At 48.9% G+C, this 22203-nt stretch overlaps 1 protein-coding gene and 1 pseudogene across 1 annotated transcript in view; both read right to left on the bottom strand.

Annotated features, from left to right (window-relative positions):
- The window catches only part of TRAPPC12 (trafficking protein particle complex subunit 12), an 82637-nt gene that overhangs the window by 33452 nt on the left and 26982 nt on the right, over positions 1-22203 (bottom strand). The window contains exons 4-5 of the mRNA XM_012763155.3: positions 14424-14537; positions 11168-11306 (exon numbers count right to left, since the gene is read on the bottom strand). Coding sequence (XP_012618609.2) covers positions 11168-11306; positions 14424-14537 — 253 coding nt within the window. The remainder of the gene's footprint in view (positions 1-11167; positions 11307-14423; positions 14538-22203) is intronic.
- LOC142870008 (ATP synthase F(0) complex subunit C2, mitochondrial pseudogene) lies at positions 2583-3228 on the bottom strand (annotated as a pseudogene).

The following is a 22203-nucleotide window of genomic DNA, read 5'->3' as shown; positions in this document are numbered from 1 at the left end:
CCCCATCATGACAGCTACCATCCCAGAGGTGACAGGAAAGGTGCGGGCAGCCCCACCAACAAGGTCGGCTGCCCCTGTCGGGTCCTGGCCATCCTGTGCGTGCTGCAAGCTGAGGCTTTGAGGGGAAAATAACACACCCCCTGAAAATGAGCCCTGGGGTGTCTTCTTGGGGAAATATAAATATAAGACCCTGTCTTATTTTCGGGGAAACAGGGTACCCCATCACCCTGTCTTCTCCATATGCACAGCCGCTTGCCAAGTAAACAAAAACATTCCTTAGTCCCAGTTCATCAAAACCTGCCAACATGCAACCACACAGGCCCTCTGCAGCGCCTCTGCAGAGCCTGTCAGCTGGAAGGTTCTGGCAGCATCCACAGGCGTCCCTCCCAGCCTCGGGATGGGAGCTGCAGCCAGCGATCCTAACAGGCTCCCGTGACTGGCATCTGGGGGTGGACTCTCCAGGGCAGACACAAAAACAAGGGAAGATGGTGGTGACTGGCAGCCTGGGCCCGTCTCTGCCTCAAACACCTCGTCGCATTTGTGTCTTTCTTAGAAATACTGGGAACAAAGCAGAGACTGAAGCAGGAAGAAGCTCCCTCCTGGTTGACGTGAGTCACTGGAAAGGTCTTGTATTGATTAAAAATCTTAAGAAAAGTCAAAAGGAACACACATACACAGCCTCGTATGAAAAAGAAAAATGAAGGAAATCACATCAGAAAGAAAAATACCCCTGCCTAGAAAAAACATGCTGTTTGTAGAATCCAAACAGCTGAAGAAACACTGTCTATTAATTCTAGGCGGAACGTGTTAATTTAACAGACATTTATTCAGCACGTTTAAAGTGCCAAGCACGAGGCTAGGCACTGGCTGCACGACACGAGAGACACGGTCATTGTTCTCAAGGAAACCATTCCTTCTCTTTAATAAAATACGGACAGAAGCTGCGTTAATGTAACTCACACTTTTGTTTGTTTTACATAAATGCACATAAAAGCACCTCTAAACTGATTCTCCTCTCGGTGGCCAAACCCAGCCCGTCTCTGAAGAGCTGCACTGGGACTCTCAGCAAAGCCCTTGTGCGAGGACAGCTGTCAAGCAAGATGAAACGTGCGAGGCTTCCGCAGCAGCCCGAGGCCTGTCTCTCCCCTGCAGGGAGAAAGTGGGGGCTGGGGGGGGGGTAGTCAAAATCTGTAAAGAAAAAGAATTCCTAGTGGATCTGTTTCTCTGGATATTCCCACGCATCCTTGTGACCGGCTGAAATCTAGGTTGCTATAAATACTGCAGAAGCGTTCTCATTAATCATTCAGAAAACATTAAATGAAAATACTCCTACAAAATTTATCTTAGTCCCCTGTCGTGCCGGAGATCCATACTGCCACTACAGAGGAGAGAAACGTGCTGGGAATCGCCCAGGCCTCGGCGCTGGGCAGAGAAAAATGAAGGGGGGAAGGGAGCTGCTTCGTCACCCTGGCCGCGCCGCCCGCGCTGGCGGATCGTGGCATCTCTGGAGCTTCCTGTGCAAACCAGGAAGCCTCGGATGTGGCCAGCTTGCTGTGAAGCCTGAGCTGGACACACGGAAGCTGGTGTCACCTAAACACAGAGCATGAAGGGACCCGCCGTACCCTCTGCCCAACTCCAACAGCTTCACTCTTGCTGCAGTAAGGCACAAACCCCGATATGTGCTGCAGCACGTCCGACTCATTTTCAAGTTATGAGGGCGCTTTGCTGGGATTATTGCGCTGTGTTTACTTCCCAACACCACCCTCTGTCTCTGCCGGTCCAGCTGTCCTCCTCCACCTTGACAGGAGCAGGCAGCCGGTGCAAAGCCGTGCCTCCAGCACTCAGCGCTGGGGCCCTGCTCACGTACGTGGGTGTCCACCAAGAACACAGGGCCCCACTCATGACGGTCAGCAAGCCACCTTCCACCTTGATGCTGCATTACAAATTAAAAAAAAAAAAAAGAATGCTGAGATACTCCTAAAAAGTATCTTAACTATTTGTTATTTAAATGATTTGTTCAACTAAAGTTTCCAGAGCCCATGGGGCATGAAGACAAACTCAGGACTGGGGTACGTGCCCCCGTGCTGTGAGTCGGATACGACCTTGTCTGATCCGGGGGGACTTCAGTTCTAGCTCAGTGACTGGCAAAGGCAAATTCTGAATGTCACCACAAAATCTTTGTGGGCAAGGCAGGTTAAGAAGAGACCTTCATTTGGGTGTTCTAATGGTAGAAATGGAACCCCAAACTGAAAATTTCCACATCTTTAATAGTTTGTTCTAAAAAAAAAAAGACTGGAAACACCAACTGTCATGAGAATGGTGAGCAAAGTGAAGAGCAGTAAGATCACCTAACAGGCCTTCCCCGAATGGGTACAGCAGAGAGAACTGACAATGAGTGTGTGAACATTCTGGCACAGCATAGCGTGGAATGGAAATCTAACGTAAGCAGAAAGTGTTAGCTCTGACAGGTGAATTAATTATGTCATGGAAAATAAAATCAGACACTTGAAACATGCTGAATTTTTAATTCTGAGCTATCATGTATATATATATATATATATTTTTTTCTTATTAATACAGTATTTATTTACCTTTCTTCTGTCAAACCCTGAGCCAACCACTTTCCCCAGGCTGCCTGGGGAGGTACAGGAAAAGGAACACACAGGGCAGACGAGACACGGGAGAAAGAACTATGGGAGGTGGAGAGGCTCCTTCACATGGCGAGAGGATGAGGAAGGCCACCACCAGGCAAAAGAGCCCCACGGCCTCTGAGAGGGCAAAGCCCAGAATGGCGTAGGAGAAGAGCTGTTGCTTCAGAGAAGGGTTCCTGGCGTAACCAATGATGAGGCTCCCAAACACAGTCCCAATCCCAGCCCCAGAGCCAGCCACCCCAACTGTGGCAGCCCCAGCCCCAATGAACTTGGCTGCCGTGTCGATGTCCCTTGAAATGGTGCTGGTTTGGAAGCTGTGGCTAGGGACAACTGAGGTCAGGGGACGTGAGACTGCCAGGATCCCGAGGTTCTCATCTGTCAGTGTTTCTGGTCGTTTCAGCACCACTACAGACAATGGTCGACTCAGCAGCTGAGAGGTGCTCTTGACCAAAGAGGGGGTGGAGACGAACTTTGAGCAGGCGTACATTTTCAGGGGGTGAGGGGCTGTGGCAGGAGAACTGCTCCCAGCGCAGAGAAGACAGAGAGGGGATCATGTATATTTATGTATTGATAAAAAACAGAACCTAATTTGGGAACTTGAAATTCGCGTCTCATGATTTTGGAGGCAGGGTGGAGGAGGACTGCAGACCGTGATAGTCAGATATAGAGGAGCGGACAGTCAACAAGGAAGTGGAGTGATTTAGCATCCATTAATTTAAGTGTTTGCCCCACCAATTTTAGTTTGACTAACATTCCCTACGAATCAAGTTCTGAAATGAGCTTTCATATTAAATCATTATATCTAATAACTTAAACACACAGATATGAATTTAGTATTAGAAGCAGCACTTATACCCAGGATAGTTGTACAAAAAGAAAAGAAAAAAAAATAAAGCAGCACTGCATTTCTTAAACAACATATTGAAGATAATCAAAATGTGTTTTATTTCCAGTGGAAAGATCTTTGGCTGAGTATTTTTCTTCCAGTTAAGTTGAGTGAACAATTTAATGCAGAGAACACTTTAAACATTCAAAGCACTATGTACGTTTACCTGCTCACTGTTATTGTGAGTCTTTCTTTGGAACAAGAGGGAGAATTCTAAACAACAGATGAAAAAGGTGGTGATGGGGGTCTGGGGAAATTGAGCTGCTCTAAATGAACTATGTCAGGAACAGACATTTTCTTTGTAGATAAAAATATAGTGAATATGTACAACACGAGTGAAACCGAATGTAAACTATGAATGTTAATAATGCTGTATCAATACTGGTTCATCAGTTGTTTCACCACACTAAAGTGAGATGTTTGTAAAACAATAAAATGATGATTTAATAATATTATCCATGGATATAATCCATGTCAACACTTCTCATGCCACTTTGGGAGGCTGAGGCAGGAAGATTGTGTGATGCCAGGAGTTTGAGACTAGCCTAGGCAACAAAGCAAGATCCCCATCTCTAAAAGAAATAAATATAAAAAAACTGGCCAGGCACAGTGGCACATGCCTATAGTCCCAGATACTCGAGAGGCTGAGGTAGGAGGACTGCTTTAGCCCAGGAGTTCGAGGCTGCCGTGAGCTACGGTGACATCGCTGCACTCCATCCTGGGTGACAGAGTGAGACCCCATCTCTGAAATAAAAAAAATTACAAAACAAAACACCTCTCATGAATACAAACCCTATAGTGGGGGCAACAATCTGTTCTAGTGCAATAAATACAAAATCAAAAATAATTGAATTAAAGGAAAATTAAAGAAGGCTATTACAGGCCTATGAAGAATGGTTCTCAGAAAAGAAACCATGCAGGATTTTGGAAAGGTATTTTAAAACACTAACATGAAAAGTAATTCTGAAGTTGTCAACATTTAAGACGAGCAGACAAAAACAGAAACACTTCTGGTGCTGGGCCAGGCCGTGCCGATGACCTTACAACCCCACCCGTGGGGCGGGTGGCGGCAGGAGGGCTGGAGACTGAGACGGCAGCGACAGTGGCCCGTGGGTGTGTGGGGAGATTACTGGGGCCGTCTGTCTACAGGGCCAAAGACTATGCGGATGGGGGTCCCAGAACACACGCTAAGCGGACCGCATCTCCCACTTCACTCCCGCTAAAGATAGGCCAAGCAGCAGGTGGCTCAGGGACTCGAGGTGCGCATGTGACAGGTGTGCACGGGGAAGCGGGGGCCGGGGGGCTCTGGGCTCCTGAGGCTCCAGGTAAAGCGATGCACGTCAGCTATTACGCAGTCTGTTCCTCCAGCACCGCAGCTCCGGCGCCGTCTCCACAGCCGGCAGCCGGGCCGAGCCACAGGGCGCCGCGGTCAGACAGGAGAGCGTGTCAGAAGGCTGAGCACAGGCGCCGTTACAGGTCTCAGCCTGCCTGGCCACGACATTCGGGTGGTCAGCTTACATCGGTCTATCATTCCTGACGTAATGGTATGTGGAATGAAGACGATACTCCTAAAATGTGTTACTTTTCAAACTAAAATGGTTATGTTGGTATTTTTAAATTAGAATTTTTTTCAGAGTTGGAAATATTTCCCAGAAGGTGAGAAAATATTTCCAAGATACATAACGAAGTATTAAATACCTAAACCATATTAAGAACATCAACAAATCCAAGACAGAGAGAGAACCCGACAGAAACACAGGCCAGGACTGGCTTCGAGAGTCCCTGAAGAGGACACTCCAGCCAAGGACACGGGACCGAGCAGGAGTCAGGAAGACGCACGGTACGGCAAGAGGCAGGACTTCAGACCCGCCTGGTAAAAGTCTGACAGTCCTTGGTGATACACAAGCAGGGAAACAAGACATCCACTGTTGTTGGGAGTGGAAATTAACACAGCTACTTTGGAAAGGAATCGGGCTGAAATGAGGAGGTACAGGAAAAGGAACACACAGGGCAGAACACACAAACGCCATGCTACCTCACAACGCCACTTTTAACGTAATACCTCAGAGAACCTCGTGAACGTGTGTACAAAGAGAAACGTACAAGGATGTTTATAACACCACCGCTCATGAGAGCCCCAAACTGGGAAGACCCTAATCGTTCACCCTCATGGATGTGGACGGATACGAATGAGGTAAGTGGGAAAAAGGAAGAGCAACAGGAGGAAAGATGCTCTCATGAATTACATTTAAAAAGCACGTAAGACAATACCCTCTTGAGATACACAAAGATGTCTGTACTTCCGCATTACATGTATGAAGTGAGCACGTAAAAACACGATCTGGAAGGAGACACAACAAGCCTACACTTGTGACCGCCTCCGGGAGGGACACTGTGGCACAGGCTGGAACATAGGGACACTCTCATGTATTACAAAAAGCTCTGAAGCCAACATGAAGAATGGTTATATTTGTTAATTGTCCGAGTGTTAAGATATTTGTATTTAAAAATCTATTAAAATAGTAAAAAGAATCCATAAAATAAAAGTAAACAGTAAATAGATGTGAACAAATATAGAAAAGTCAAAATATCTGAATGTGCATAAATCGTTCACTCTGGATCCTGTGTAGCTAAGGAGTACTCTACCTGAACTGTGATTAGAATCTGCAGACAAGAGACTCTATTTCAAAGTCAGAAAAATACAAACTGGAAAGGTGACTTTAAGATACACTTATCACCTGGGCGCGGTGGCTCACGCCTGAAATCCTAGCACTCTGGGAGGCCAAGGCGGGAGGACTGCTTGAGCTCAGAAGTTCGAGACCAGCCTGAGCAAGAGTGAGATCCCGTCTCTACTATAAATAGAAAGAAATCAGCCAAACATCTAAAAATAGAAAAAATTAGCCAGGCACGGTGGCACGTGCCTGTAGTCCCAGCTACCTGAGAGGCTGAGGCAGGAGGATGGCTTGAGCCCAGGAGTTTGAGGTTGCTGTGAGCTAGGCTGATGCCACAGCACTCTAGCCCAGGCAACAGAGTGAGACTGTCTCACACACACACACAAAAAGATATACTTATCTTCTTCTCTGTCCCTGGAGATACATGGTATCATGAGCAAGTTTTCTGCAAACTATTTTTATTCTTGTTGTTTTGACATCTTCTACCAGCATGACCAACACCAATCCCGAGTCTTCCGCAGTTGTATGACAACCACAGACAGAAGAGCTCAGCTGCTGAGTTTCATGTGCCAAGGCTGCATACGGAAGCTGCATGGCCTTCACGTGAGTCTTCCAGGGATGCAGGGAGCTGCCACTTAACGAAAAGATGGGGACAGTCTGTCTGCTCGACCCTCAGCCAGCTGGTTCCTAAACACCAAATCTGGGCCTGCAATGACCTCCCCCTCCACCCACTGGATGAAATCTGACAAGAAGCTCAATGCAGCTTCTAACCCAACCTCCTGGGCCCTGGGTTCCAGGGACGGGTGTGCAGCCCACAAGGGGAAGAGGCAATGCATGGAGCGGAAGAGGAGCAACAAGGGAAACAGGGAGAGCCAGTAAAGAGAGGGGTACCGAGGTCTCAGTCGGCTGCTCCTCAGACCTTGTGCGGCCCGGACCTCAGCTCTCAGTGTCATGCTCACCGTCCTCAACCTCCTCCTGGAGCAGGAGGGAGAATCCCGAACCACCAGTTAGAAGACAGTGCTAAGTATCAGGAAGCAAATCTTTTTTTTTTGAGGGCAGCTGAAAGTAATTGGCTGAAATTGGTAGAAATGTCAGAGAACTATATTGGCCACAATACTGTTTGTTCCTTTCTTGGATAAAAATTTAAAAGAAAAAAAACTTTATGATTTTTACGCATGATTCATTACGTGTCTTGTTATGAATATTCTGAATGGGTAAAAATTATGCCCAATATTTAAATGAAATATATTAAAGCTCATTCATAAAAATTATTTGTTTATATCATTATAGCCTCCTTTTTAAAGCACATTTTAACGACTTGCTTTATGTATTGCCAGCTAAAATGAAATGAATGAATCAAAATCTTACATTTATGCTTGTTACACCACAAAATGAGAAGAGGAATTAGTAAACATTCAGCATATTATTGTGGATGAATGTTAATACACTTTAGCTAAAAAACATATGTATGATTTATGTCTATCTCATAATTTAAATTAGCTGCTTAATGATGCATAGCTACTATCTTCTCTTTACCAGTGCAGTTTAATTTCAGGCAGAATGAGAAGATACATTCCAGTCCAGACTGCACATCCTGAGGAAAGAATGTTCTCAAAGAGGAGGGGACAGAGGACAGGTAGTTCCATAACTAAGCACTAAGAGCTTTTTTTTTTTTTTTTTTTTTTTTTTGAGACAGAGTCTCGCTTTGTTGCCCAGGCTAGAGTGAGTGCCGTGGCGTCAGCCTCGCTCACAGCAACCTCAAACTCCTGGGCTCGAGTGATCCTTCTGCCTCAGCCTCCCGAGTAGCTGGGACTACAGGCATGCGCCACCATGCCCGGCTAATTTTTTATATATATATCAGTTGGCCAATTAATTTCTTTCTATTTTATAGTAGAGACGGGGTCTCGCTCTTGCTCAGGCTGGTTTCGAACTCCTGACCTTGAGCAATCCGCCCGCCTCGGCCTCCCAAGAGCTAGGATTACAGGCGTGAGCCACAGCGCCCGGCCACTAAGAGCTTTTATTCCTTATATTACAGGAAGCTCAGTGTCATCTCCATCAAAGACGGGTGAACGTGCAGCGGCGTGCTCAGTACATTGTAATGTGGGACCTACCATGGGATGTCGAGCATTCAGGGAGGCGGAGACAGAAGGAGATGGGAGCTGGAGGTTTTGGTTTGGCCACCAGAGGAAACACCTGCCCTTTAGTCTCACTCACAAACTGAGAAGCAGCTGACGTGTGCATGGTTGTTTGAAGGTATGGTCCTGTTGTGTGTGGACCTCGACAGGAAGAGACACCAGAGCACCTCAGCAGCCCTGGGCTGTAGGGCACCTGGGAGTTCCGAACACGCAAGGGGCGGGCCTGTGTGCTCAGGGTCCTGAGTTGTTGGCAGCAGCCAACCCCCAGGTCCAGGCAGAGAGTCCCGCAGAACGGGGTCCAGACGCTCCCTGAGTGTGAGCGAGGCAGGAAGGAGGGAACAGGCTGGAGGAGATGCTGGGGCTGTAGGCAGCATCACAGGGAAAAATGTTTATTTATTTATTTTTTAATGCTGTAGGAAAACATAGCTGCCCCTTGTAAGAAATATGGGAACAGTCATCCCTTGACTATCAAAGCCACCAGGCATGATTGATTAAATAGAAACATCACCAAACTTCCCCATTTAACAATGCCTTAAACCTTTCTATCTTTTCATCACAGCTATTAAGGGACAGACACGCTCCTCTTTTCGAGCTGGAAGTTTGCTCGTGGCTTTATACGCCACGAGATGACTCTCCAATGGTGACAAAGTGGCGATGACAGAGCCAGGGAGCGCTGTTAATTTACAAGCTAGCAAAGTATTCCTTGAAAAACCAGGGGTGGCTGCCCTCCTCTGAATGCAGGGGGTGTGGGCGTCACCGCCGTGCAGAGTGGACGGGTGAACTCGGGGAGGGACACAGATGAGATGTGTTCACGGAGACGGAGGATGGATAAAAAGCCCTGCACCCTAGTGACCGTACTCATAACCAGGGTTCGGGAGAAGAAACGTCTGGAAGGAAGTAAAGACGTGGTTACTCGACCAGGCCAGTGATGCCAGCAAGGGGCCCTCGGGAAGTCCTAGAACCCCTGACCTCACTCCTTCCGTCTGCTGGCCACGCGCTGGCTGACGGGCCACACTCCCGAGCGTTCTCCCTCACGGGGCTCCTGGCTTTGGTCTGGCCTCCCCGGGGCGTGGGGAAGGCTCGCAGGACCCGACAGGCTACTGGGCGTAAGAAGTGTCACAAGTCAAGGCCTGAGGTCCACGTCCGTGGGGGGTGGTGGAGTCTGCGTCCACAGACAGCAGAGCAGTGGGGTCCCACATCGGTGGATGACAGTGTCGGGGCTGGTGCCTCCCGGCTGCATCTGCCCACTTGGCTTTGGTTCACTTCCGCTAAATCACGCCGCTCGGCCAAGGCAATCTCTTTGGTTTATGCGCTGTTTTAGGTATTAAAGCATACCTTTTTAATTTTTCTTTTCTAAAGGAGTAAATTCCTTTGATCAGCAGGCTACTAGCGAGGCTAAAGGTCAAAATGCATCCCACACCAAAATGATAAAAATCTTCTTCCATTCTCAGGCTAATACCAACTGGTTCCCACCAATGCCACGTGAAAGGAAAAGCCGACGAGGACAAATCGTGGAGGACAGAGGACACACACCCCCATCCTTTCCTGTACCCCTCAAGGAAACAGGACCGAGTGTTAAGGGAAGAACAACATAAAAAGAAGCTGAAAGATGTGTTTTTACTTTTGGCCTTCTTAGTTATCAACCAAGTTAAAAAGAATGTTGACTTAAATTTTTTGAAACTTCCATAGCAATTATTATCTTTATTATTAAGCAGGTTGTTGTACTCTCTTGTACGGTTATTATTTTGTATTTTCTACCTCCGGTTAGGCTCTAAGTTTCCTGACAATCAGGACCATTCTTTGTAGCTTCACGGCTGCATCCAACAAATGCTGACTGGTTGATTTTACAAAAAAAGGGCAGTATTTGAGTGTCACATGTGTTACTGATTAATTTAGAACAGAGTAAGAAAAACAGCAAACGCAGCAATTATAACTGTGTCAGCCACTGTTCCAAGCAAGTCACCTACATGACATCATTCAATCTTCACGACACCCTAGCAAGCAGGCAGGATTGTCACCGGCTCTACCGATAAGGACACTGGGCACAGAGACGCCAGCTAACTAGCCCGAGTTTCACGTGTCAACCAGGAAGTGTGACTGCAGAGCCCAGGCTTTGGTAAGTGAGCTAAGACATCCTTCCAAGGCTGTTTTCTACTTCATGCAGGGTTTCAAACATGCTGGTAAGGGCCCCACCAGGGGACGTACATTCCACCTCCAGGCTCCTGGTGGCACAGGATGTCTCCAGCACCTGCCCTCCCCACCTCACTTCTTGTTTCATGCCCCCTCCTGAAACTGCCCTACGCTGTAGCCCAGCGCTTTCCAGATAATGGTGTGACTGTAACCCGGTGGGTGGGCCATCACTGGATTTTGAAAATAAATTAAATCAGAATAGACATTCATAGAAAATATCACAGTGTGTGCCACGTGGCAAGAATGAGTATTGTTTCAGGAATGTTTTTGTTTCACTTATATGCACATGTACACACTAGGTTGTGATATGAAATTATTTTTTACTGTGCAGGACAGTTCCAAAGTCCACCACCAAAGTCCCCGCAGCAAATCACATGGCTTTGAGGCAGCAGGTGCTTGATGAATGGTTGTTAAATGAACAAACGAATACATCGGTGGGCACTGCTAGGGCAGTGTGTTTATAAAGCCGAGTGAGATCATTTTGTGATCTCATCTAGGCTTGTTGCAAGGTACTTACTTGACTTTTTAGGACTGGGTAAATAAAGAAAACGGAGGAACCTAAGTATTTATAAATCAAAGTGAAGCAGAGCAAAATACATGCAAATGCACAAATATTAAACATCGCTGCCTTACCCCTGCGCCCAGGATATACGTGAGGGTAGTATTCATAATAAAGATCTGGCTGATCAAGATTTCCAAAGGGTTCAAATTCCATTTCAGCATTCTGGAAGAGGCCCAACTTCACTAGCAGTGCCAGCCTCACAAACCAAAGCTGAAAACACAAAAATGGAATGGAACAATAGGTTATCTACATGTATCAAGTTCAGAAATTCCTATTCCCCATTAATTTTTATCAGAGGTTGATCTCTAACATATTAACACAGGGGCTAACCTAACTTTCTATCTTTGCAGCTTTGCATAACCATGTTTATAAAAAATACTCTGGCAGCTGGGCATGGCAGTACATGCCTGTAGTCCCAGCTACTTGAGAGGTTGAGGTGGGAGGATCACTTGAAGCCAGGAGTTCGAGTCCAGCCTGGGCAACACAGCAAGACCCCATCTCCAACAAAAAGAAAAAAGAAAAGAAAAAAAATCTTGAGGTTAATAACAATGTAAACAATTTTATACTACTGTTTACTCTGTAAGTAAATAATACGTATTGAGCAGAGTGTGTGTGCAGAGCACTACCCCAGGTTTGGGAAGATAAACAAGCACAGCCCCACCCAGAGGAGTTTATCATCTGGAGATGGTGGGGACTGATGGCAAAAGTGGGCGGTGGGGGGGCAGGAGAGCAGGGTGGGCTGTAGGTACCTGGGCCCTGCCAGAGCACAGCTCTGAAGGGTGCAGAACTTCTGGAGGCCGCCAGCTAAGGAAGGGCCCACAGGCGCAGGGCACGGTTGGAACCAAGGCCCGGCATGGATGGCTTGAGAAGCGCCTGAGCACGGGGAGCCCCCTCGTGGCCGGCACGCAGAGTGCAGTGAAGAAACAGAATTCATGTTGGAGGGTCCGGGGTCAGGACTTTTAGAATTATAAGGTATCATTGAACATGATCTAATTCGCTCTCCCCTTACCAGTGAGAAAAATGGAGTGCATGCAGCGCCCACTGGTGGATGAATGGATAGAGAAAATGTGGTGTACATGCACAGTGAAATACTACTCAGTCTTAAAAAAGGAAACACTGTCATTTGTGATGACAGGGATGAACCTGGAGGACAGTACGCTAAATGAAATAAGCCAGGCACAGAAGACAAATGCTGCAAGTTCTGGCTCACACGCGGATCTAAACAACTTAAAATGCCTAGAGCAAAAAGTAGAATGGTGGTTACCTGGTTACCAGGGGATATTGGGGAGATGTTGGTCAAAGGACACAAAATTTCTGTTGTACGGCAGGAATGAGTTCAAGAGATCAACTGTACAACATGGTAACCATTGTGAATAACAATGTATTGTGTACTTAAAACCTGCTAAGAGAGATGTTAAATTTCTCATCACACAACCCCCCTAAACAATAAATGAGGAAATGTATATATTAATTAGCTTATTTTGCCATTCCACAATGTATCCATATATTAAAACATCATAATATATATTTTTATTTGTCAATTAAAAATTAAAAAAAATAATTCCTGATATAAGCTTAAAAATGAGGAAAAAAAGAAGCAATTGCTAAAGAATATATAGCAAGTACAGAATTAAAAGATGAGAATCGAACTGAGTCTAATGGTATTATTATTGTTGTTGTTGTTGTTTTAATAGATGGGATCTTGCAATGTTCCCCAGGAAGCACTTGAATTCCTGGGCTCAAGGCATGCTCCTGCCCTAGCCTCCCAAGTAGCTGGTACCGCAGGTGTGCGCCATGCCGGGCTCAAATGGTCTTCTTGTGCGTTTGTTTGTGACTGTGGTGTGGAAGGTTTGAGAAGATTACATTTAATTTGGCAGGCAGTGGGAAGCTATTCACGGTTTTTGATCTGTTCCGTTTCCAGCCTGGGCCAGCTCACCCTCCTTAGGTGACCTGGTGGCCCCTGCTCCCGGGAGGTCACCACCACGATACTGAACTGAGTGTGGACACCGGATCAGCACAGCCCAGAACTCCTGGGCTCGAGTGACCCCGCCTCAGCCCCCTGAGCAGGAAAGCAAGATGATCAAAACTGCGCTCTGAGATCACCCTGGCGGCAGTTTATTGAATAAGAGTGCACGGACTCGAAGTAAGCTCACGAAGGAGGCCAAAGCAACATTCCACCGAGGGCCTGAACTGGGCGTGGTGAAGGCTCTGAGAGAAGCAGAAAAGAAATAACCTATGATTTAGCAAATCAATGGATGGAGAGGCTGGGAGGGAGGACAGGTGTCTAAAGTTAGAGCTGCTCTTATCTTTCCCGTACACCAGGGGTCCCCAACCTATTGGACACCAGGGATCAGCTTCCTGGAAGACAGTTTTCCATGGAGAGGAGGGGCGGGGAGGGAAGGGGGCGTGGCGGCCTCGGCTCCACCTCAGATCCGCAGGCGCTGGATTCTCACGGGGAGGCAACCTGGGTCCCTGGCTTGCGCAGTGTGCGGTGGGGGCCGTGCGGCCTGGTGGTGGTCCTGCAGCCCGGGGATTGGGGACTGCAGCCATACACGGTCCCCTCTCGGGGGAGGAGACTGAAGAGAAAGGAGGCTGCTTGAAAGAACCAAGCCATGAGATCTCCCCAGAGTCCCTCCTCTCAAAAGTTCGTCGAGGTTTCGGAGTGTCTGCTGACCTGTTTAGTTCTGGGGATTCCCATGTAAGTTTGAAAAACAGCTAAAAAAAACTCCCCAGGAAAAGGTAAGAACTTACAATATTTCACAGCTATTCCTTCTCATCAGAGTTTCTTTTCGTTCACAACTCTATTTTGTGCATTCCTTTTTATTTTTTAAATTTTAGAGCAAGTGATATTATTACGCCAGGAAAAGCAAACCCGTGGTGTGGGGACACTCACTCCCTGGGCAGACAGAACCAGCCGCCCCCACCGCTGTTTGCACCAGGCCCAGACACACCTGGGAGGCCTGCACCGGCTGCTCCTACTAACCGGGAGAGGTGAACCCACCTGCCAGCCTTAAACCACAGCTCGTCTCCACTGTGAGCTCAAATGCTGAGCACCTGGTGAGCGAGCTTCTGGGGTGCACAAAGGCTACTTCGTAATAGGGTAGAGAGAATTCCAGTTCCCGTGGGTATAATATAAACAGCTTAAGTAAGAAAGAAGGAAGCAGGGCAATGTCATACAATGTCATATCCTGAGATTAAGCTCAAGATATGAAAATCCATTTTTTTGTGCTCAAATTGTTCAATTGGCATGAAAAGGCCATAGTCTCTTCCATGTCCCCAAATTGTGATAAGCCCAAATAAAAGTACGGCAACCGAAGGTGTGCTAACCTGCAGCGAATCTGTCGTGTGGCTGGTAGGCAGCCCGCTCTTGCCGTAGCCCTGGCCGTGGGCGGTGAGGAGGCGTCCGCACAGGTCCACTGCCGCCCTCCAGTTTCTGCAGCTCTGCAAGACACGACGGGAGGTGTGACCCAAACATACGTGCGGGACACGGCAGAAGGCGTGACCCAACACAGCCACCAGACACGGCTGCCCGCCCTGCCAGGAGCAGCCCCATCCAGCCATCAGTGACCGTGGCGAGGTCACTCAGTGGCCGGCACGGAAGGCAGTGCCATTTGTCAGCGCTGCGCGTGTAACCAGGTAGGGAGAGAGCCAAGCTGGACACAGTCTGAGATGATAGGATCATAAAACCATTAAAATTTAACAACTGAGAGAACACAGACAGGAGACTTTTACTGAAAATCTCCCCCATCCTCCAATCTGTAAGACTGGTTTCCTTTTTAGTCAATTGAAAGTCAATGATTTAATTTTATGCTACATGTTAGATATATTTATTTGTGTCTGTAAGATCTGCACATGACTCTAAGTGGTTTTATATGTTCAACATAATTCTAATTTACCAATATAAAAAAAAAATCAATGAACTATGCTAATGCCACATATGACAGGCCAGTGGGTCACTGCAGAGCATTCATGTGACTTCTTGCTACAGCTTCACCCAGGGAAAGGCTGGCTGGCATCACATACTGGTGCACGGACTGGGACGCATGTTTACCTTTGCCCTTATGCAGTATAGGAGGGAGGGGCTATTGGACAAAGGAATGGGAAAATATTATCGGAAAGAATGTTTAAGTCTTTTAAGAAGCTAGAACTGGATACTCATATATATTTTTCTCAATATATTAGGCACTACCTTGGATACTACAGATGTGCCCATTTACCCAGTTGGTCAACAGCCTTTCAGTATCTCCTGCCTGGCAGAGACCACAGGCTGGGGGCCAGGGATCACAGTGTGAATGAGCACCGTGTCCCTGACTCATTAAGTGTAGGATCCAGCAAGGAAGATGGACATTAAACAGGCTGTTTTTCAAGGATTAGTTAAATGATTTCATGTGCAGCTATGTTCTTTTTCAGCAAGAAGTTTAGGACTTTACCTACTTACAAACATGTGTTAGAGCATGTCACACACCTCGTTGCATGTCAACTCTCGTGTGCACCGCTGCCCTTGGACATCTTCCCATGGCATGCGAGGACACAGAGGACATGGGCCTCTGTTAGCAAAGAGCTCGTGAGGGAGAGTGGTCCTCCACTTCTCATTAGAGTAGCTCTGCACTCCTTTCCTTGGGGCTCCCCAGGCGGGAGCTAATGACGTCTCCTAACTTCCTGGGAGGTGGCCATGGCCGAGGGAGCGTGCTGCAGTCGGGAGCCAGGGAGCTCACGTGTTTAGGGGCCTGTTTAGGGGCCGTGGTGCGCTGCCTACACTTGCGGGCTCAGTGCTGGCTTGAATTTACGGGGTTGAGCTGCCTGTCCCACCTCAGTGATGGGAGGATTAAATGAGGTAACAACAGTGCCAGGTATGAAGCAGACATTAGAAATGTTAACAATGCAGCTAAAAAATTCCCAAGTTGCTGCTACATAAATCCATCCTGTTCTTCCCATTTAGTGTGAATTAATGATTTCTGTTTATAATGCTGTCAGCAAGGACCAACACGACCTCCTTGTGGAAGAATCTTTTTCTCCTATCTTTCCAGTGCGTGTTGGTGTGTGCATGCTTAGTGAGACCGCACATGTGAGGGAAGGAACTTCAGGACAGCCAGCTCTATTAGTCATCAGCCCTGGGACCAGACATGAGCCACCGGCTGTCTCTGGGCTGCGGGCATCTCAGGTTGCTCCGGGTCTTTTCTGGGGTCAGCAGTTAATTATCTTTTCTAAGCTGAGTGACGCCCCACAGCATGGATTACCATTTTGTCCGCTCACCTGTCTTAGTTGCCTCGTTTTTGGCAGCCATAAAGACAGCAGCTACTAACTGTGTGTGCAGCTTCTGTGTGGGGGTAAGTATCCAGCTGAATTAGGTGAAACACCTAAGACTAGGAGGCAATAACTGGATTGCTTTACTGCACGTACGAGAATGTTTAGTTTTGTAAGAAGCCGCTGAACTATCTTTCAAAGCGGCTTAACCGCTTGCATCCTGCTTGCGAGGAATGATGGCGCCGGCTGCGCCACACCCTCACGGCACTGGACGCTGTCCCCGCTCTGGATTTTGGCCATGTTCACAGGCGTGTCACTATCTCCCTGTCAGAGGGACTTTTCCACGCTTTCTCCGACGTGTTTTCCTGACACTATACCTGCTGCGGCCCAGCAGCGAGCGGCAGCCAGCCAGGGCAGGTACTAACAGGACAACTCGTGCGACCCCTTCAAACGTATCTTGCAGTTTTTATGTTTTGGGTGATGATGAGACTGGTCCCACTGCTGATGCCGCCCCGCCATGCGCCACGCACCACGCACATCTCCTGCGCCGCAAGCCCGTGCTCCCCTCGCCAGCTGGTGCAGCCGCTAAGCCCAGGCCGAGCAGCGCTGGTCAGACGTGAAGACGAAATCGGTGCCACCTTCCCCCAACCTGTCCTAGTTACGGCAAAACGGGTTCAAGTACTACAGGGTTGCTGTGTTCTGGTTGACAGCTCAGAAATATTTTTAGACTGGTTAAGATAATTTATTGAAACTATCTCCAAATGCCTTCTTCTCTAGTCTAAATTCAATGCAATAATCACTTTATATAATACAAACGGCTATGTATATTCTCTTTGAATTGCAAATGTGAAAAAGTGAGAGGGAAAGATATTCTGCCAAGTTGAACCAGTTCTATTTCTGTATCTGAGCAGATCCTGTATCCAGGGGCGATTAATGACTGCTCCCTTCCCTGGTCCCTGGGGTTGAACATTCTGGCCTCTTCTGCTAGCGGCATTTCTTCTAAACAGAGAGGCCGGGGCACCTTCCCTGGGGGAGTGGCCTACACTGAGGATGGGGAAGAGTCAGCCAGGGAGGAGACAGCCCTAGGAGAGTGCACGCAAAGCGTGAGCAGGCGCGGGGAGTACAAGGAGCACAGTGACGGCTGCGTGGCCTGAGGGGACACAGTGGGGACCAGAGGACGTGGGAGGAAGGTGAGGCTGAGCCGTGCAGGCCTCTGCAGGCTTCTGAGACCACGGGCCACAGCAGTGTCACGTCACCACACCAGCCCCCCGCAGTGAGGGGCGACACTGAGGAACCCGGGCAGATGTGAGTGGAGCAGTCAGGAGGATGTCCCAGGAGGCAGGCCTGGCGCCGGCAGTCTGTATATACCCTGCGGGCCGAATCCACCCACAGCCTGCTTCTGTCCACACAGCCGCTGGAGGCCAGCCTCATGCATCTGTGTGCGTGCTGTGGAAAGCCCCGTGCCGCCATGGACCAGAGGGGCAGGCACAGCAGAAACCCTGTAAGCAGAAGGCCTAAAATATCTAGCCTGTGATCTTTTACAGAAAATGCTAGCTGACCCCAGTCTAGACTTTTTCCATAAGTCAATCAATAGTTCATTTCCTTTTACTTCAACGAGGACCGTGGACTAGTGGTGGGTGGCAGGTCCGTGAGGACAAGCAGAGAAGCTGACACTTTCACAGCACTGAGACAGAGTTCTGTCCGCTGAACACAATGACAACAAAGAAGGGGCCTATGTTTGGTATGTTTTCCCATTTTCCCATAATTAATTGCTCACTATACTGAATTTTACAGAAGTTATAGTCTGCCAAGATTAGAAAAATTTTTAAAATACCAGTCTCTTCAGCACTGGGCTTGAAAAGCATGGTTGCGGGTAGCCAGAGCAGGGCAGCAGAAGGCACAAGGGCCTGAGGGGGCCATGGGCTGCTGCAGAGCACGGATTCGGGCTTCTGCTGAGCGTGTCAGAGGGGTGGGGGTGCCATCCCTGAGACAGGGATGATGGAAGGCACTGGTTCAGGAATGGGAATTGATCTGATCTGATTCTTGAGGTATTGAGTTAGATGGGCCTTCCAGACATCCAAGAAGAATAGAAGAGCAAACAGCTTTATGTTTGGTCCAGAGCTTGAGAGGAGGGGGCCCAGGCATGTTCCAGAGCAGAGGGGAGGGGCCCAGAGATGGTATAGAGCAGAGGGAGGGGCCCGAGATGGTCCAGAGCAGAGGGAGGGGCCCAAGATGGTCCAGAGCAGAGGGAGGGGCCTGAGATGGTCCAGAGCAGAGGGAGGGGCCCAAGATGGTCCAGAGCAGAGGGGAGGGGCCCAGGGATGGTATAGAGCAGAGGGAGGGGCCCAAGATGGTCCAGAGCCGCAGAGGCAGACGTGGCTGGTCCTGGGTGACCAGGGTAGAGAGGGCTTCCAGGCAGCAGCCTGAGGGGGAACTAAGCGCCCAGCAGCTTCCAGACAGAGTTGTTACTAGTGGCCCTGTTGAGAGCTAGCTCCATAGAGGATGGGACTGCGGACAAGGAGGCAGAGATGGCGGCTCGCGGGAGCTCTGGGGAAGGCTGGGGCCGCTAGGCGCAGGGGAGATGAGGCACGCCGAGGAGCTGAGGCTCAGCGTCTGTGTTGAACCAGATGTGTGACTACGAGAAAAGACAAGCGAGGAGGGCCTAGGTGGAAAAAGGCCAGTCACACGTCAGAAAGGAAGGGTGACGATGGCATGAGGGCTTGGATGTCAGGGGGCGCTCAGCCTGAGGGAGTCCGCAGGGAGGACACCTGGCGCAGACCTGGCAGGTGTGCATCTGGGACCAGGGCGTGAGCGGCTCCTGGCTGTGGCCTCCACGTCTGCTCCAAAGCTGGGGAGGCCACTGCTCTGGAAGAGTGAGGAGGACGGGGTGGGAAGGAGCAGAGAGGGTTTGGAAAGGATACCGTGCCACGCTGAAGGGCTGCTGCGAGCTGAGGGGCGTCAGTCTGCAGCAGACCACGGCCACTGGGGGCAGGGAAGCTGGGGACAGGCTAAGGACAGAGCCAGTGTGATGGGGTCACTAGTCAGACGATGAGACAGAGAAGCCACCCCATGAACAAAACACTAAAACTTAAATCTGAGTGGGGGGCAAGCCTGCCACTGCCCATATAGGCGGGCCGCAGTGGTGACATGGCAGAGATCACTCAAGCTTTACAAAACTACAGAAGACGGCGGAACTTCCAAACCAGAGCGTCTAGTAAACGTGCAGACGGAGGCTGCAGTCCAGGGGAAAAGCCACACTGGAGGAGTGCATTTGGGGCCCAAGCATGCACAGGTGAGAGGTGACCTGTGAGACAGGGAGGTCCCCGAGGAGAGAGAGAGCAGAGGCCACCAGGCACTTAAGGAGGGCGTCCTGAGGAGCAGGGACACGGTAGGGGGAAGCACAGTGCCGCCACACTCAGCCCTTGGGGCAGGACTGCTGCATAGAGGACATCGGGAAGCTCACCGAATACGCCCAATGTCAGGACACCAGCAACCTTTGGGGAAAGGAATGAAAAAACTCTATCTGTGGGAGTTGCAGTGAGCGTCACCTGAGAGGCCAAGGTGTTAGTAAGAGGGCGGGGTGGCAGAGCTGGCTTGGCTCTGCATAACACTGCAGGTAGACGCACCCAGTCGCTCCTCCCTCGAGCAGCCCTAACCCAGCACCTGCGAGGAGTGTGCCGCAGGCCCGGCTGCAGGACTGCAGAGATGAATTCGGATACGAGGGACCATCATGCAGAACAAGAGACTGCCAAACAACGTGCTAAGATAAACACAGACATTTCTCGACTTACTATGGGGTTACATTCCAACAAATCCATCATAAATATCTTAAGTAGAAAATATGTTGAATATACTCAATCTATCAAAAGTCATAGCCTCTCTTAAATGTGCTTAGAACACTTATATTAACCCCCAGTTGGGCAAAATCATCTAACACAAAGCTTATGTTATAATAAAGTATTGAATATTTCAAGTAATTTCTGGAATTCACCTAAAGTGAAAAGCAGGATGGTTGTATGGGCACTCAAAGCGTGGTTTCTCCTGAACGCATGCCACTTCTGCACCACCGTAAAGCTGAACGTCGTAAGTCCAACCATGCAAGCTGGGGACTGTCCGAGTGTACACACACATACGAAAGCACGTATGGCTGGCCCTCTCTATCTGCCAGGGTTTGGTTCCAGGACCCCCTGGGGACACCAAATCCCTGGGGGCTCAAGTCCCTTAGCCAGTCCTCCACACCTGCGGTTCCGCACCTGAAGAGTGAACCAACCATGGATTGGAAAGGTCGCTCTTCCTGGCGTACTTTTGATCTGCAGCAGGTTGAACCTGTGGGTGCAGACGCTGTGGCTGTGGAGGGGCCACGGCATGTACATGTGTGCATACACACGACACACACAGAGTCAGAAACTCATGGACGCTTACTGCGGGAGAAACCACCTGAGCCTGGTGGCGCAGGGGTGTGAGTCTCTCAGGATGAACAAGAACACTTGGAGTGGCTGAGGAGACCTGTGTCCCACACAGGGCAGAGGGCACAGGGTGGCCGTGCATGACAGCCCGTGAGGACAGCGCTGGCACCGGAAGCCTGTGAACTCACGAGAAGGTGAGCTAATTCATGGCAGAGTGCACTCAGGGTGCTGCAGAGCCGGGGTGACTGGAGGCTGGCGGGGGTGAGGCTGGCTGGAGCCAGAGGGCAGGAGGGGACGACAGGATCCCTGAGGGCTGTGGGGAGAGAGATTCCAAGGATGAACCCTCAGAGTGGAGCAACTGCTGCCAGGATCATGCTGATGTGTTTATCTGGGCTACAAAATGAAGTGAGATTTCTTCTGAGATAGCACGTGCCTGCTTTGAGTGACTGGGTAGGATGTGCGCTGGCTGCCAAGTGGGTCACATTTCCCAAAACTGAATGAGCTTAATCTGCAGTCCTACGTGCTGACGGAAATATAATTAAATCACACATGCAACATACTATGTGCTAAAAATTAATTATATCCTTGTAACAGTTTAAATTTATGATCAAACATTTCAAATAACTCAAAAATGTGTGAGGGGGTATCTAGTTTACTGATTCTTTTGGGGGTTTTACGTGGAAAAAAAAAGGGCTCTAAGCTAGATTAGTAAATCATGCGCAAAGAAACAAGGGTCTGAGTTAGCATGGCACGAGAGGAGAAAAACAATTATGGCAAACATTTTGGAGGTGACATCTCCAGGTTTTGACCGCTGGCTAACGGAGGGGCACTGGAGAAGCAGCAGCGGAGGCAGGGGAGCTAGTGAGATCGTCACATGGACTGACGCCTCGTAGACACTTACCTTGTTGCCACGCAGGCGGTGCCAGCTCATGCCCACTGCACACTGCCCACCCTCGTGCACACCACAGGGCTCTTGGAAAACAGTAAAGTATGAGGTGGGGGAAAGTCAACCATGAATAGTGATATATAGTATTCATATATGTATCCCTGCAATCTTTTTTTTTTTTTAATACTGTTTTGTATCCTTAACTCAAAACTTTGTGTCCTCAAATATTTTCTTAAAACATGATTTTTAATGGTGCATGAATTCAACAACACAAACGTAGACATCATCTATTAATCTCATTCCCTACTGTGGACATCTGCACAGGGGTCAGAAGCTACAAAACTGATCACCCACCGAGAGCTGCTGGTACCACTGAACCGGCCAAACGACATCTGACTAACATGCGTCTCTAGGTGACTGTGGCTCGCTAAGACAAGGAGATCATCCCTTTGCCACTACGGTGACTAGTGTCTCAGGGTATGAAAGAAATCAAGATCAGGCTCCCTGCAGTCTGAGGAGTCAACTTTCCGACCACCACAAATGGAGGCAGCACACACGTCACAGAAAACTG

This window comes from Microcebus murinus, chromosome 3 (assembly GCF_040939455.1).
Source record: "Microcebus murinus isolate Inina chromosome 3, M.murinus_Inina_mat1.0, whole genome shotgun sequence".
Lineage (NCBI taxonomy): Eukaryota > Metazoa > Chordata > Mammalia > Primates > Cheirogaleidae > Microcebus > Microcebus murinus.
This window is presented reverse-complemented; position numbering and strand designations above follow the sequence as displayed.